Source organism: Balaenoptera musculus, chromosome 7, assembly GCF_009873245.2.
Source record: "Balaenoptera musculus isolate JJ_BM4_2016_0621 chromosome 7, mBalMus1.pri.v3, whole genome shotgun sequence".
NCBI lineage: Eukaryota > Metazoa > Chordata > Mammalia > Artiodactyla > Balaenopteridae > Balaenoptera > Balaenoptera musculus.
The window spans coordinates 41124004-41141504 of record NC_045791.1 but is presented as its reverse complement, the minus strand read 5'-3'; the positions used below and the strand labels follow the sequence as shown (position 1 = coordinate 41141504).

General features: G+C 42.8%; 1 protein-coding gene across 14 annotated transcripts in view; it reads right to left on the bottom strand.

Moving 5' to 3' along the window:
* Window positions 1–17501, bottom strand: part of PKP4 (plakophilin 4) — a 246075-nt gene that overhangs the window by 21148 nt on the left and 207426 nt on the right. For all 14 annotated transcript variants that reach the window (XM_036857416.1, XM_036857429.1, XM_036857422.1 and 11 more), the window contains one exon: window positions 2349–2532. In XM_036857416.1, the coding sequence (XP_036713311.1) occupies window positions 2349–2532 (184 nt within the window). The remainder of the gene's footprint in view (window positions 1–2348; window positions 2533–17501) is intronic.

The following is a 17501-nucleotide window of genomic DNA, read 5'->3' as shown; positions in this document are numbered from 1 at the left end:
TTTATCTTTGTGCTCTCCTGGGCGGCCTCCTTCGGCTCCTTGGATTTAATAAAACCTATGGACCCGTGACTCCCCAGTTTTTATCTTTAGCCCAACCCCTCTCTAGAACTCCAGACTCGCTTGTCCAGACGTTACATTTACCCACATGGATAGCTAATTAGGCATCTCAGAGTGGGCCAGCCAAAACCCTCAGGGCTCCTCTCTCCACCCTTCCTCCGCCCCTCTGCCTGACCTCATCAGCAGCACTTCTGTGCTCCCAGCTGATCCAGCCAAAGATCTAGGCGCTGTCCTTACTTCCTCCCTTTTCCTCGCCCCTCATATTCAGTCCACGAGCAAACCTCGTCAGCCTCTCCCTCCACAACACACTCCGCTCTGCCAACCTCTCTCTGGTGCCTGGCCTTTGTCACCCTCCTCATCTGCCTTCCTGCCCCCACTGCTGCCCCCATCACAGCCAGAATCCATCCCTACTCTTGTGAGTAGACCCTCTGATGGTTCCCCATGACACTTGGCACATAGTGCACTCCTTGCTCTGATCTAAAAAAATCCGACGTAACTGGTTTCACTCTGCACCTTGCCCATTAAGCTCCAGCCTCAAGCCCCTTCCTGCCCCAGAGCCTTTACACTCCCTGTTCCCTTTGTCTCGAGTGTGTCCTCCTCCCCTCCCCCTCCCCCACCCTCACGAGCAGCCCCTCGTGGTATTTCCGAGTAGACTTAAACTTCACCTCCTATGAGAGACCACCGCGCCTGACCATCAAAGTAACCAACTAGTAACTCTTACATCACCCTATTTTTTAAATGGCATCTGTTGTTATTTTCTTGTTTATTTATTTACCTGTCTTCATCAATAGAACTTGGTTCTATCCGAGCCGCGATGTACTCTGTTTTGTCCATCACCGAATTTACACAGAAGGCATTCACCAACTGTTAACAGCCCTGAACCACTGGGGGAGCCTGAGCATGCGTCCTGTCCCTGGGCCTCCCCTGAAGCCTGGCAGGCTAGCTGAGGGCTCACGGCCTCCCCCGAGCCAGGTACAGGGAGATGAGACGCTGCCCCACAGATCAGCAGTAGAGGCCATGTGACCCGCTCTGTGATGCAGGAATCTGAGTCAGGGAACTGGCCTGTCTTCTAGGAGCCTGACTCTTGTCGCCCGCTCCCCTGTCCCAGTTACCCATCACAATAGCGGAAGGCTTCAGAGCAGAAGCCCAGGCCCCTCCCTCCCCCTCTCTCTCGAGCTCTGGTGTAGAGATGCTCAGACATCTTAGCTTAAATGGTAAATAGCGCTCACTGTGTGTTAGACACTACACGAAGCGTTTTATACAAGCTGAGTCTTCACAACTCTGAGATGTTATTATTACCCCTGTTGTAAAGATGAGGAAACTGAGGCTCAGGACGGGACAGGAAGTCAGTCTGTCTGAAGCCAGAGCCCACTCTTGTTGTCACCAGGCCACTCTGCCCCAAGGTTTCTGTTTCAAGTTCCCAGTAAGCCTGGGAAACTGGGTGGAAATTGAGCTGATGAGAGTTAATGGCAAATAGTGAGCAGTACCGTGTACAGTCAAAGGAGGCTTTATGGATTTTAAATGATAAAGATAATGACTGAAAAGAGTATTTGGGCTCATTTTCATTATTTATAAAACTCAAACCCAATGATTGCTTAAACCACACCTTTTTGCACCCTTTTAAAAGCAAAAAAGTTTTAACCATTACATTTAAAAAGACTGAAGTCTAATTAACAGACATTATGCTAGTTTCAGGTGTATAAAACAATAATTTGACATTTGTATATATTGTGAAATGATCACCACAATAAGTCTAGTTACCGTCTGTCACCATACAAAGTTACCAAGTGTTTTTTTCTTGTGATGAGCACTTTTAAGATTTACTTTCTTAGCCTCTTTCAACTTTACAACACAATATTAGTGACTACAGTCACCTTGCTGTACGTTACATCCCCATGACTTATTTTATAACTTGAAGTTTGTACTTCCACATTTTGAATTTAAACAAAAACCAGGCTGCCAACACATTAGCAATCAGAATGTGATAACGAGAAAAATGCTGTTCAAGTGGAAAACACTGGAATTTTGACAGTAATTTCGGCCTGAAAGGGCTTTTTTGACTGATCTATAGAAGAGTCATTTATAAGATACTGTCTCTCAAGCCACTGCTCTGTGCTCACAATGTTTCCTTCATAGGATAACAAAGCCCAGTGGTCTAAATTTTAAAAAAAACTTGGAAACTTAGAGAGATATTAATAAAAATGAAATATTAAATCTTCCTGAAATCAACTTAGCTATGACACATATTATTTAATCACAGACTTAATCGTAAAGAAGAAATAAAAATTTACCTCAGGCAACCTGTCGTATTACGCAGAACGAGTGAAGTCTGAAATTTAATTTTATGATCGTCATCAAAAGAAGAGTTATTCCATCCAGAATGTGGAACGATCACAGTGTTTGTCAGGGTTGAGAGAGCATCTCGGATGATTGTCATCTTTACGGCATCACATGAGGATAAATTCCAAAGAACTCCTAAAGAATGAGATTTTAAATATCAAATCAATTAGAAATCCTGCAGTTTTAGTAATGAAATAAACATATTAGCTTTAATTGATGGGAATTCAGTCTGTTCCAAACCTAATCTACGGCCTGAATTTACAGCCAGGCTGGGGATGGACCTCTAATAAATGTTGACTGAACATATGTGAGCTTCTGGCAGTATATTACCAAGTTGTCCTTATCTTAAGTTTTGGAGCCTATGTATCTATCAGGCAAGATGACTATGGTTTTGCAAAGCAAATTAGAGTTATTCTGTGAGGGGGAGGGGCACAGTCCAATCAAGGGTCATAAATATGATGCATCTGTGATGGTTATAAAAATGTGGTTCATTGTATCATCCCTTACATTCAGTGTTGTGTGTGACAAACCATTTTTAAAATTTAGTACTTGAAAAGAACTTCTCTTTCTCAAAAGAAGGACACTTTCTCTTCATCACACTTCCTTTTCTTACTTTTGCTACCGGGAAGCTCATGCTTAAATATTATGCTTGCAGTAACTTGCACAAAGGGTGGTTACATTTGTCTTATCTCCCTTATTTAGATAAGGTTTAAACATTTCTATTTCCACGTTAAGAGTTTTATCAGCATGTGCAAGTTACTACCATTCCTTTTTGGATACAGGCGAGACTAACAATAAATTAAAAGCTCCCAATATTGCAATTTGTATCCATATTGCTAGGACACCAGACCTTAAATGTAGCTTATTAGAGTGTTGTTTGAATTATAAGCATATTAGAGGGTCCTCATTTCTGTGTCAACCATAAGAGGGTTAAATTATTGTTATAAAGCACATATTTCCTAATAGTTACTCTTTTAGAAATTAGAGCAAATTCAAGATTATACCTACTCTAATGTCATTTTCACACTGATGCATTTTCCTAAGTAAGAGGGGATGGGGTGGAGGAGAGATGGTACAGCTGGATCTTCAGAGCCCTACACTCCTGATGTATCCTTGGCAAGTTTCATCAGTCAGTACAGTGATTTTAGAACTATCAACACACAAAAACGCTCGAGGCCTGTGGAGGGGAAGGAGTTGGCAAAACCCGCCCATGCCCATGGAAGCATGTGAGGCTTGTGAACATGACTGATCTAGAGTGTTGGGCCAGAGACAAGACTGAAAACTGCTGCTCTGGCGCTGGCGACCAAGGAGCTAGCCTGTAAACTGCCTGCGCAGCCTTCTCGGGGCCTAAAATTGCAGGGCCCCTTACGAAGGAGGGAGGCGGGAGAGAGCTGACAGGAGCTTTCTTTCTTTATGGAGGGAGGAGGGGTTCAAGCAAAGGGCTAGAACTGAAGAGAGTAAAACAATACTCTGTGAACCGAGAGGACCATCCATTCCCCGCACATCTGCCCTGACCCACTTACACCGTGGAGGGATGGTCGATGACAGAGGCAGATGCTTGGGCTCTGTCCTGGGAATCACCCTGGGTCCTGACTCCTCTTTCACTTGGCTTTGACTTCTGGCCTTGCTGATTGGGCTTCCCTTGCTCCCCCAAGACTTTCATCCTTTCTCTGCTCCTACCCTTTGGGGTGGGACAGCCCACCATAAGCACAGCTTTTCAGGACCTCAGCCTCAGCAGTGACCCATCTAGTCGGGCTCGGACTTGAGGGGGATTTGGACAGTTTAGCATCGGGAAAAGGAAGGACCCTGCTTTGCCTCTGAAGGTGTGTTCTGTCCACCACGACAGACCTTCGTTTCCATAACTATCCCGTGGCTGATGGTCCTGGTGAGAGGGCAGCACACACTGCAGGTGCTTATGAAGTGAACTGAAACTCCACAAGCTGAGCTACTTCTCTGTGGATTCTGACACAACTGGCTGCATCTATGTGAGTGGGTTTAAACCGGGCTCCCTGGACTCTGGGGGTTCCGCTGGGCTCTTAGGGGCAGCCACGCGGGAAGTGGGGGGAGAACTGGCGGCAGGGCTCCAGATCCCATCCCAGTTCACCGGGAGCAGCTCCATCCTTATCTGTTCTCAATACTGGGCTTCACTGTACGTTTCTGTTTGAAAAAAGGGTTTTGTGTCTAAAAGACATTTGAAAAGCACTGTATTAGGGGAAAAGTATCCGAGGACGGATGACCACAGAAGAGACCTTGGGCTCTAAGGATGAAAAACGAGTCTCTGGAGGTTGGTTCTGACCCAAATGATAGGTGAGGGGAGAGAAGACAGAAGGAGAGTGGGTTGAGGCACAGAAGCATGGATGATAGCAGCCGCCACGAATAGGGCTTTAACATTTTCTGCCAACGAGGCCAACCTCACCCCACCCAGGGCTCTGAAGGGGCCTGCCCGGGGCCTGAGTCAGCCAGAGGGGCAGCATGTGGCCCAGAGGCCAGTGGTGGGGAAGGGTCATTTCCTAACCTCTCCTGATGACAATTTCATAACATGTGATTCTGAAGGCCACCGGAGCAGTTCTTCTCTCTGTGAAAGCATTTCAAAGTCCTCACTCCACGAAATTCTACACATGGGGGAGAGCTCCATTTTCCAATAAGCTACGTTCTACTTCACAGAATAAATGCATTCCAGTAACGTTAATTTAAGGCAAGGTTTATGGAAAGTAAAGTCTATCATACTGTAGGTTATAGGTATAAAATTAGATACATCTCTACGGAAAATTAAACAGTGCTGAGTCACACACTTCAGGTGAAAACACGACTAAGAAGAGGGGTGGTTCTTACTTAGCACGTTGGATCTTGGAGCTGATGCCTAGAAGTTCTCCAACTGCTGGCAGAGAAGCTTGTTTTTCATGGTTCCTGCCTCCACTCCTGGCTACTTCTAAGATCTACTCTGGCAAGAGGAGAGTTCCCAGGTTTGCGGATTCGCCTGACTTTCTGTGCTGGAACAAGGATTTTGTCTGGCTCTTTCTTTTCCTTGCCAGGCATTTAGAATGACCAGTGGAGTTATATGTCATTCTACAGTTTACTATTAGCCATTACATCTACAGGGGATTGGACAGCAGAAACGTTCGTAAATCAACATACACAATAGTAACTTGGCCATTTACTATAGTTTTACCCTGTGCCAGGCACTGTGTGCTTTACACATAATACCTTAAAGAGTCAAGATGTACAAAATGAATTCACTTCCCATTTAATTATTTGGTAGGCTTGAAATTCTACATGTTGACTTTTTACAGGATGATGAGCATTTCTTTTTCTAAATTTAATATTAAATTTCATTAGGCAAGTATAATGAGTAAGAAACACTCTATTATCCATTCTTTTATATGTCTGGTTACACATATGCAGGGGACATAATAGGTGCTCAGAAATATATGTTGATGGATCCAATTTAATAGCCTGTATTTGCTTTTAGATTTCCCTTTTATTTTTTGCCTGTCAGATTTAGCACCTCAGTATGTATTCCCTCCCTTTCACACCTTTTCTTAAAACTGAGTGTCCTGAGAGTGTCCCTTAAGGTCTGTAACTACATGGAGAGGGTCAGAACAGTGGTCTGGATCTGTAAGGGAATTTGCCAGCATAGTTTTGCCTGCTTTTCACACGAAGACCAAAACGGATGGTTGCTGAAACTACCACCCTAGCTGTGGGGCTAGGAGAATTACGTTGCTGCTTCATCTCCCAGAACCAGAAGTTAAGTTACACCAAAATGCCTGAATCCCCATCCCTCAGACTGCAAAAAGAAAGGACCAGTGTTGCCCAATTATAAAATGTTAAATTATTTAAAAATACGTAATCCTTCAGTAGACTTGTAGGCCAGCTGACTAGGTTATCTTTCGGTCAACTCAGATGACTCATAAAATCAGTCTGCTACAGAAATTAAAGCTACCTCTCCTGCAACTTCAAAAAATGTTCAAAATTATTCTTGATCAGAAGAAATGAAAGATTCTATTTTTGCTAAGTCTGTGGCATCCACACAAAGGCAGCTTTCTGATCCCGCATTAAGAGTTACATTATCCCTCTAATCCTGTACTTTGCTATGTAACACAAAAAACTACATTTGGTATGGATTTAACTCGCCATTTTGAACATCAAAGCAAGTTCCAAGACATTGGTTTTTCCTCCCCACTTTCTTTTTCAAAAATAAAGGTTATGGAAAGCCAAAACAACCAGTTCTGATCAACCAACATTGGATGAAGAAGGTTTACTTAAACTTAAAAGCCTTAGCTACGGAATGATTAATTTGGCTTTTCTACTCAGAGTAAAAAGCACCATTCTTAAGACCAACTAATAATACCTGTGTGCACTTGCCTCACTAAAGCAGTAATAAAACAATGTTCTCTCCACTTACTCTGTCTAGGGCTTCATTTAATGGGTCAGGGAGAATGTTCCTAGAACAGTAAGTAACGAATGGAAAATACACCAGCTCCCATATGTAGCGAGACTGATGAGAAATACAGAAATATTAGCATTCTCCATCAGCATGATAAACCTCCAGCTCCGACGTCCTAGTGCAAAATTATTTTCAAAAATATTTAGCAGCACTCTCCACTGTCTCTTGGTTCCTTAAAAGAAAGTTAAAAATAAACTATAATTCAGTTTAGGAAACTTGAGGTTTTTATTTAAAGCAATTAGCTATTTGTTGTGAGAACTAAGAATATATATAAACAAACTCATTTTGAAAATATTAGGGCATTTCCTGCATACTACTGTAGAAAACGCTGCTTATTCCCTACCACAGGAAAAAGTACACATAATTATGAGTAACCAGTAACCACAATGAGAAACTGCCATAAGAGATGAAAGTTCATTTTCCCCACAAAGAATGAATAAAGTAATTAAAATACCATTCACATAAATCCTAGGCCACAGAATTTTGAAAGAGTGCACGTTTAAAACTAGCATTATAGCTATTCTTACAGCCAAATGATAATTTCATAGTTAAATTAGAAACTGATTTTACTTGGTTAATTAAAATAATAGCACCATTTGAAAAATGCATTTCTTAAAGGACATTAGAAAACCAAACAACATTTTGAAAATGCTATTTCTCTGGTAGCATAAATACACAACAGCCTATGCAACTGTTTTTCTTTCTTTTTCTGATATGAAAGAAATCTAAACCCATTAATTTTTATATAGTATTCAATTTTTGCTGCTTCCTAATTATCAAAAAAATACCCAAACAACCCCTCCTCCCAAAACTGCACAACACAAGGGTTCATGGGCATTGCAAAAAAGAAAAATAAAACAGCCAAAAAAGTGCTAGTGCACTTCAAATATCACCACTGGACATGCCCCTGCATTTTCTTTCATGAGTTGGCCTCATGCCCAGTGTCTGTTCCTGACATTCTTGTTTCAGACATGCTCTTTCATGAGATGTCCACGAGGCACCCAAGCCTTAGGGGTGCGAAGAGTACTAAATCAGAGAAGAGACAACAAGGTCTTGGCCGCATCATTCCCTGCACAGAGCAAGCATCGTGATAAGTCACTATCATGCTTCAGCTCTCCGGGGGTCAGAACTGCCTGGTATACATGTTCATCCCCTCCCGGCTATTCTGCATCCATGGGCTGTTTGGAACAGGCTGGTGTCGTGTATACCCACCCTGCAAGCATTCTTGCAGGGGTAGAAATATTAGACTAAAAGTGAAAATATAAAACATCAAGGCTGCAGATTGCACATACGCGTCCAAGCACGTGTGCTTCTCGTAAACCCATAGTCTGTGGATAACAAGGCAGGAATATGGGCCTGTGAACCCAGGGCCCCTGTCTGCTCCTAGCACATGCCTCCATCGTGATTCCCGAGATGGTCTCTGGCTGAAACACCCAGGATCTAGCAACAACACATCTCCATTTCTTCTGTCTGCAGCTGCTCCGAAGCTCTTCCCTAACCCTAGTAGGGTTTTTATAAACCTCTGCGACTTCCAGTTGGGCAGAGTAATGACAAGATGCTATGGCTACTATATCCTGTCACAACACGGTCACCTGCATCCCTGCCCCCTTCTGGCATTAAAGCTCTGTACCTCATGCCTTTTAGACACATGTTACTTATACCCAAGCACAGCCTAGACATGCACCGTCTAATACAACAGCCACAGGCTGCATGTGGCTATCGAGTACGTGCAATGTGGCTGGTCCAAACTGAGATGTGCTGTAAGTGTAAAACACACACTGGATTATGAAGACCTGGTATGAAAAAAATGAATGTAAAACACCTCATTGTTTTTATATTGCTTACAAGTTGAAGTGATATTTTGGAACTATTGGGTTAAACAAACTACACTATTAAAATAAACACATTTTTCTTTTTCCTTTTTAATGTGGCTACTAGGAAGTTCAGAATGACACGTGCCCTGCATTTACACTTCTACTGGAAAGTGCTGGTAGGGACGTTTTCACGCCAGACTCTAAGGGATACAAGTACGTGAGCCCTCTGTCCCCAGGAGGCCTTGCCACAAATAGTTGCAGCTCCAGGCCGCTCAGACAAACCACCCACCAGCAGGAAGAGCAATAAGGCCAGCTCCACAGAAACGCCAAGCGGCAGGTACTGTGTTTCTCACCGGGCAGCTGGTACTGGGTGAGGAGATTTGCCGGGGCTCACAGAGCTGGAAGGAAACGAGTGGATCTGACTCTGGAGCCCACACTCACTCCTGACACCATGCTGCCTCTATCTCCCTGGATGTTTTTCTTAGCAGGCAAACCTCTGCCTTGGCGTGGAACTGGAGACCATGCGTTCGAGCTGGCGTGTGAAGGGCAGAGGCCAGGAGGATAGGGGTTGCAGATTTGGACCGGCAGCTGGGGAAGGACACACTGCAGGGGGACAGGCACTATCCCAGGAGGGGACAGTGAAGCGGATGGACCAGGAGGGGCGAAGCCTGTGTCCCAGGACGGTAGGTCAGGGAGCGTGTGATGAGCACGTGAAGGAGTGCAGAGGGGATGGGAGAGCACAGAGGAAGGGAGAGTGAGTGCTTGTGATGAGAATCTGGAGCCTGATGAGAGCTGAGGGTGACGTCAAAGACGAGTCAGCGGTTCACCTCCTGTGTGAGAATATGGTACAGGTAACAGAAATGAGGAAATCAAGGGGGTAGCGGGAAAAAAGTAGTGTGAGAAGTGTCTGCCATTTTTGTGGCTTCAGGTAAATGACTCAAACTTTCCACCAGGACTGGAATGCTGTGAATAAATTACGAAACTGAAACAGAATTGAAATAATGGGAAAGCAGTTATTATGAGAGTGGGACAAAAGTACTGTCTTCAGTTATAGAAATGCCTTTCTCTGGATAAATTCCCAGGAAAACAAGTCCTGGTGGTGGATAATCGTTTCAAGGGTTCCCAAGATGAGACCATCTCAGTAGAGGTTCCTGAAAACGTGTGCAGTGACCCGCAGAGCACCTGAACGTGCAGTCCTGGAGCTGGCTTCCAGGCCCGGCTCCTGGCTTCCTTCTTCCTGGACCCCTGCTGCCAGGCTAGGCTTTGCTACACTCCTTGCTGGTTGGCACAGCTGGCATCCTAGGCGGTGGGCGGTGCAGCTGCCCCGAGAGCTGGGGTCCTGCAGGGAGGCCTGGCCCGGCCAGCCTGGTGGGCTTGGGAAGGCAAAGTCAGGCCCAGCTGCGGTCATGGTGGTCCGGACCTCGGGTTCCCACCGCAGTGAGTGAGGGCTCAGGTGATCTGAGAGAAGGAAGCTGCCAGGAGGGGGCTGTGTGGGACCGAAGACTTGAGCTAGCCGCAGACGCTGCACACGGTGTGGCCCCAGCCTACATATTCACTCTGAAGGGGACTTCTCCCGCTGCTTAAATTTGTCCCCAGCCGAAGGACCTGAATGATAGATCTTTATATTTCTAGTCTTTAAAGAACATAAGCCTTTGTTTCTGTGATTTTTCAGGTACAAAGGTGGATCACAGCGTCTTTGAAAAGATCTATCGATTTCTAAAGCCCCATTTACAGAGCCACTTTGCATTTCACCATATTCTTTCTTACCTAGGTAATTTCCCAACTTCAGGGGTAGGTTGAGAGGATTAGTGACATCATGGAGGCATACAGTCCTATGTACCCTGGAAAGGCATTTCCTCTGAAAATCAATCAGTTTAAAATTCAGAACTGCTGACTAAGAATTGCCCGTAAGGCACATAAAGGATGATTCTTTCTGTTAGGGGGCAGTTTGTAAAAGCGAACAGGCCACATGAAGGGAAAGCCCCCTGAGCGAATCGCTCTGATGCAGAGGTGGCAGTGGGAGCAGTGACCTGGCCACCCTGGGTGCCCTTCAGGTCGTTTCATGCTCTGACAGAGGATTTATTTACACTACCACAGAGATTTCCCTGGGACGAAGTCCCACGGTTGTAGGTTCCACAGCTGACTTTTATGTGTTCCAGGAATGTGCTTATTCATTTGTAATGGCACTAAGGCTTCCTTCCACCTTGTCATCTGGTCCGAGCAGAAGAAGCTTAGAGACGAAAGTGCCTCCAGTCCTAAGCCACGGGAAACAAGACAGACTCAGAAACTGCAAAGTACCCGAGGGACCTGGGTGGGGTCTCTTGGGCACCTCTTTTTGAGAACTTCATCACGTGCTCTCATCCTTCTCATACTGACGTGCTGTCCAGTTTACTGAGGGAGTGTCATTACGGGGCCTGTCTTGTGCTGAGAGACCCCACCCTGACCACTGGCTGACCACCTGAATTCTACAGGAATCTCTGAGTCTTCCCACTTGACTGCCTTATCTTGCTCGGCATTCAGAAGCCCGCACACAAAAGAGAATGTCATATTCCACTTCCAAGGTCAAATCTTTTCATACTCAAGACTGTAGATCTTGAAATACTCACAAGACTAAAATCACAGTTCACGTGTTTTCTAAGCAACCTGAAGCTTTAGGATTATACCTGATGATTAGTTTGATGCGGCTGTGCTAGGGACCAAGTTCAAAAATATTTATCTACCTGGGTGAAATTCAGAGAGTAACTGAGATAGTATGGGATTTTTTTTTTCCTTTTCCCTTTTTGGTGGTAATTTGAGAGAATAAGGGAAATGACATGTGAAAATGGGCATCTGCACCCTCCCCCAGATTTTGGGGATGGGCCAGGGCGGGCAGAGGCAGGGAAGGAAGAGCTCCAGCCTGCATGTCAGAAACCCAACCTCTGGACTCAATCTCTCTGTATCCCAGTTTCTCATCTTGTACTACAGGGGGCAGAATAGAAGATTTCTTTAGGGCTCTTTCCAGATCAAAGTTCTGTGACTCTGAATTAAGAGTTGTTGCATTTATTAAACTATTTTTGTTTTGTTAGCAATGAAACTTTTGTCATTTTATTTCTCATTACTAATTTTTATGGTTTGAAATGTTCAGTAAATAGGAGAGTGCACGTTCCTCTTGCTATTATTTTATAAAGAGGGCCAAGTGGTAAGGATCTTACTGACTTGGGCTCGGGATTGGGAGGCGATGTTGCTGGATTTCTGAAAACTACCCATGAGACTCCTGACAGCTCTAGGGGCCCACAGAAAGCAGAACAGAAAGTAATAGGCCAACTCCTCTCTGCACCAGGGAATAAACGACTGTTTTGAAGGCACATTAGGTAGGCCAAGGGGACATGTTTAGTCATCATTTCATTCTGTAATGGCACATAATCATCCAAAAGGCTGAATGCATGTCCATTAGGCTCTGGCTCTTTATAGGATGTCCTGTTCTTTGCTAAACTTGAGCCTGGCCCATGTACCCTTCCTTGGTGCACAACTATCATTTTCTTATTAATTTACTGTCTAATTCGAAATATGGAGCTAATGATCAGGAAGGGAATATGCCTAATTTCACGTTCTTCATAGCGTCTGGAATCCGTTGCTGGCATCCAAACATTTTAAAATAAACAGTGTGGAAATATTTTACTTAGCCATATGGATGAATAATCATCTCTTGCTAAATTGGAAGGAATGTGAATATAGCAGTCAGTTAAACAAAGTCCATTATTATTCAAAGGCTACTTTTTGGTACTTAACACCAGTGTTAATGGGGTAAGAGAAGCATGATAATTTTGGGACATCTGGTGCATTAAAAGGTAGGCCTCCAGATTCTATGCAATATCAATTATATATATTTTATCAATTTATATAGTTTTACAAAATGATGCTTTCAGGATGCTCAATAACTTGAAACTCATATATCCTAGCTTAGAAACATATTTAATTACCTTGAACAAATGAGTTCAACATATCTCTTCTAGTGACAAGATGTTCCCACTTTCCACCCATAGTTTGTGGCCTAGCAGACATGAATTTTATAACCCAACTGGGGAACAACGATACTTCATCCAGCTTTCAGGTTTAAGCACAATAAAGGTAAAAAGTACCTTTGTAATAAAAACCTCAGCCTAAGCACCTACACATATCAGCAATTACTGGAAGAAAAGCTCATTAGGTTCCAACCTGGAACATCTTCAACACAATGAAGAAAACACAAGAATCATGTCACATACTAGAGAACTATTTTAATTAACAATGACAGCCACAGTGTCCTGGGAAAATACACTGGGCCAAGAGTATTTTTCCTTTCTCCCCCTGCAAATTAAGATGTGGCCAAAAATGCAGGCCCTGGGCAGTTATTACATTTAAAGCAAAGGCAAGACATCTTTTTAAAAGAATAGCTAAAACTTCTGCATTGAAGTGCGTTAAAAATGCCAAACTGAAACAAAGGGAACTGGAAGAAAAGGCTTTGAATTAATAACGAGGTTGAATTACTTAATGTTAAGGACAATAGAATACCTAGTTGCAAGGCGATAGTAATTTCTTCAAATAACACAATATTTTGAACACAATGAATGGTTCATTGTGCTTTAACATTTCATGACCCTAAGTTGACTATAGTTTACAGTGAAGAACTCTTAGGCCATACCTACAAAGGCCAAGCATCGTGCAAGGTTGGCCAGGGCCAGAGTATTTTGTGGAGACACTGGAGGAACATTAAATTTGGAAGGGTATCTTCTAGGAGGTGGGCAGCTGATAGAGAATGGTGGGTGATGCAGTCACATAGCACCCTGCTACCCATGTTTGGAGCAGACATGTTTTAATGAAAATGGTTCAGACGGGGACATGCTTTCCTGGTTAGGAAAGGTCTGGAAGGCTGGATTTGGGGTTAACTGGTCTTCTCTTGTAGGGCTACTCTTAGGCAAAATGAGGTCCTGAGGGGTTATCTTCCTTGCCTCTCAAGTCATACTTAATGTCTTCTTGTTGCTTTCTGGACAACAAGCTCCCTATCCCTGTGGGTTAGGGATATGAGCTCCCTATCCCTGTGGGTTCAAGCACATGGTGGGCAGCTACTTTGTGTGGAAGCCATACAGGGGCTCCATGTGTTGGACGGCTGATTGGACAAAATGAATTTGGAGGTCCCCTCCAACCTTGTGATTCTGTGATTTAGAGACAGCTTATGAGTATTTGACTTCAGGGATAGTTAATGAAAGAGCTCAAGGTTCTCTTGATTTTGTCATTCTTTAAAATACATCAGGGATTAGTTGCTCTTAAAACATTACTGATCATCAGTTAAAGCTGGTACCACTAAATTCTGGAACTGAGAAATGTGAATAAATAATTTTTCTTGTCTCCATAAATCTGAACCTACAAATACATGTATACATGTAATACACACACAACCCCAAGCAACTATGCTCGATTTATATTATGACTTGGTAGTTTCATATTAGGTAGATAGTGTTTATATACAAATCAAACTTGGGCTGACATTTAGCATTCTGAAACTGGAAACTCACTTCTGAAGTCCTCTGGTCCAACTCCTTTATATATTGTCATTTCAGTGAATTGTTTATACACACTACTGCCATTCCAAAGCAAAGACTACTTTTGAAGAAAACATTTCATAAGCAATCCGTCCACGTATCAGTATAAACTGTTACAGGTAAAAGTACAGAGTTATAAAACATTCTTAATATTCCCTAACCTATAAGTATGGCCAAAAAATACTTCTAAAAAAAGCCTAAAAGCTACTGGCAACTGTTTCCAAAAAAGAAATATCAGAGGTTGTTGCTAGTTTTATATTGGAACTGATACAATCTATTAGGGAAATAGCTTTTTGAATTATGAAAACTCATATCCTCTTTCAAGGTCAAGGTCCAAGTCTTAAAACTTTTGTGTTCTCAGCAACTTAGTACTGTTCCCAAACAGAAATGAGGATATATGTAGTAAAACATCTAAATTAGCACTCACATCCAGAGTACGCACCAGGTAAATTAGTACATAAAAGCCCTTAATACAAGTCTGGCTCTACTTCAAATAAATTTGATTTATTCTAAACTGAAAAAAAAAAAATCACCCAACTTTCATGTACTTTACTTCTTGTTTATCACTACATCATACAAATTCCTTGAGCTCAGTTCATGAAAGACACTGTTAAGAGTTTCTCCCAAGGATAAAACCTCAGAAATAAAAATGCAGCCAAGACTTCTTCCTCCCGTGGGAAATTATGACAGAAGAAGAGAAAAAAGCTGCACATCAAGGATGTAAGGACCAAGTCATGATAAATCTGCCTAGTTAATCAAAAGAGAACCAAATCTAGTAGAAGCTGTGCTTCCAAGGTCAGGTCGACCCTGGATCACTGCTGATCCCTCGGGGAGCCCGCACACATCATTCTGCAGCCTTGCTGGCTGCACAGGTGTGTTACTGGGAGAAATTACTTGAACGTTCACAGAAGAGTTCAAAATGATGGGAAAGAATCATCAAACGAGGAAAGAAAGTACTCATATACTGCAAATAACACTGTCTTCCTAACAGGGAGCTTAGGACAAATTTTTGGGTGTAATCACAGTGACTGTGCTAACTTCTAGAATGGATATGTCTGTAATTTTTTTTTTCTTAATTCTATTTAGCTTCTTCTAATTTTCATTTCATACACACAATACATAGTATGTAAATGTAAATAATTTATTTTTTGGTGTGAGAGGGTTTGATGCTTCAAAAGCATTTTATAAAGAGGGAGCTAAATTGATTTACTAATAAATCAATATGTAATTGAGATGTGTTAAAGCATTAATATTCAAATTACATTAGGGCAGGCAGTCCATTCTGGAGTTTAAGATTATATATAAAGTGCATTCTACTTTTAGTACGTAATTTTCATACCTTATTCGAAGTACAGGGTACTTATTTTGAACATTAATATCTTGTGAGAAAGTTGATTCCCCTTAACTAAATATTAGATTCAAGATGGTTTGCTACATTCCTAAGTGTTACTGAATAACAGCTGACAGAACCTAAAGCTCTGATTTCATAGTGGAAGCTAGTGGAGAATGGGATTCACTTGGAAAAAATGTCGTTAAAACATTTTAAATTAACTATTTCAAGCATGAAAAATAGCATAGCAAATATAAAACAAACACCCAGATGTCCACCACCCCTAGCTCTGTTAAATAGAGTTGACTTTTGAACAATATGGGTTTGAACTGCACAGGTCCACTTATATGTAGATTTTTTTCAATAGTAAAAACTGCAGTATTGCACAATTGGTGGCTGGTTAAATCCAAAGATGTGGAATCGTGGATACGGAGGAACTACATATACGGAGGGCTGACCATAAGTTATATGCAGATTTTAGACTGCACAGAGGGTCAGGGCCCCCAACCCCCAGGTCGTTCAAGGATCAACTGTATTAACATTTTGTCTTCTTTGTTTCAGATTTCTCTTTCCTTTTAAAGAAGTGGAGCCGGATTATACTCCTCAATGCCTTTTTCTCTACCCGCACCCTGTAGAGGTAACCACTATCTTGAATCTGTCTTTTATCATTCTAATGAAAAATTTTACCTTTACTGCATGTGCCTATATCAAAAAATAAATACAGCCTCAACCTGCATATTTTAAAACTTATACCATAGTGTCATGCTGTATCATTCTAACAATGCTTCTAGAGATTTATCTATGTTGCTACAGATAGCTCTAATGCACTTATTTTAGCCCTTCTATGTGGTTTCACTGTGTGAATGTACTGCCATTTATTTAACCGTTTTCCTACCAATAAATACTCAGTATTTCCCCCTAATACTCTGTTATAAACAGTGCTGTCATTAATCGCCCTCCTGCAGAATTGTTCTTTCAGCTTGACCTCAAGACAAAGCATCACTCAGTTCCTCTGGGACTCTCACTCCCCACGTTGGACCATCGTGGCCTGGCCATGAAATATTTCTCATTGTTTCCTCTTCTCCACTGCCCACCCCTTCTTTCTACCACTGATACAGTTCAAGCTATTATCTCTAGACTACTGACCTCCTCATAGGCCTCCCAGGTGCCAGGCTCATCTACTTCAAATCAATCCCCCACCCCTACTGCCTGCTGGAAGAATGCATATAAAAGCCCAAACTAGCCACGCCATGCCCTGTAATCACTCCCACTGCATGTGGGACACAAGTTCCCCAAACCAGGCCTGTGTTTCTCTCTGGTCTTGTCTCCTTTCAGCATCCCCCCTCCTGCTGGCAGCTCCGCCCCTATAACCCATGCTGTCTCCGAGCCTCTGCTTGCGACTGGAAATATTTCCCCTGTATACCCAGCCAATGCCTCCTCAACCTTTAGGCCAGCTTTGGTTTCACACTGACCAGAGAACTTCCCTACCCATCTGCCATGCTCCCAATGCAACCTCAACGGAGTCCAGCACTTGCACGTTTCACTGACATTCACAGAAAATCACTTGTGTTCCTCTGGAATCGAAGTGCTACTTGAGGGCAGGGACTGAGTTTTATTCATCTTTACATCTCCAGTACCTAGAGAAGCATCTGAGATACTAAGAGGCTTTCAGACACAGGCTGAACTGAAGTGGAAGGTAGCTAATCCATTAAGTACAGTCTATTTTCATAATGAAGGAGAGCCAGTCTATTTAAAACAAGTAACTACTATAGAATATGTAATGAAAAATGACGTATTCAGCCCTCTGTGACAAGACATCTGTTAGCTGATACTTATGCACTAACAAGTACAATAAATGATACTAGTCGAGATGACTGCAGCACTGCAAGTACCTTCTGAATCATTAGATTAACTTACACACAGCCTTTGTCACAGTTGTGAGCACTGTATTGTCACCT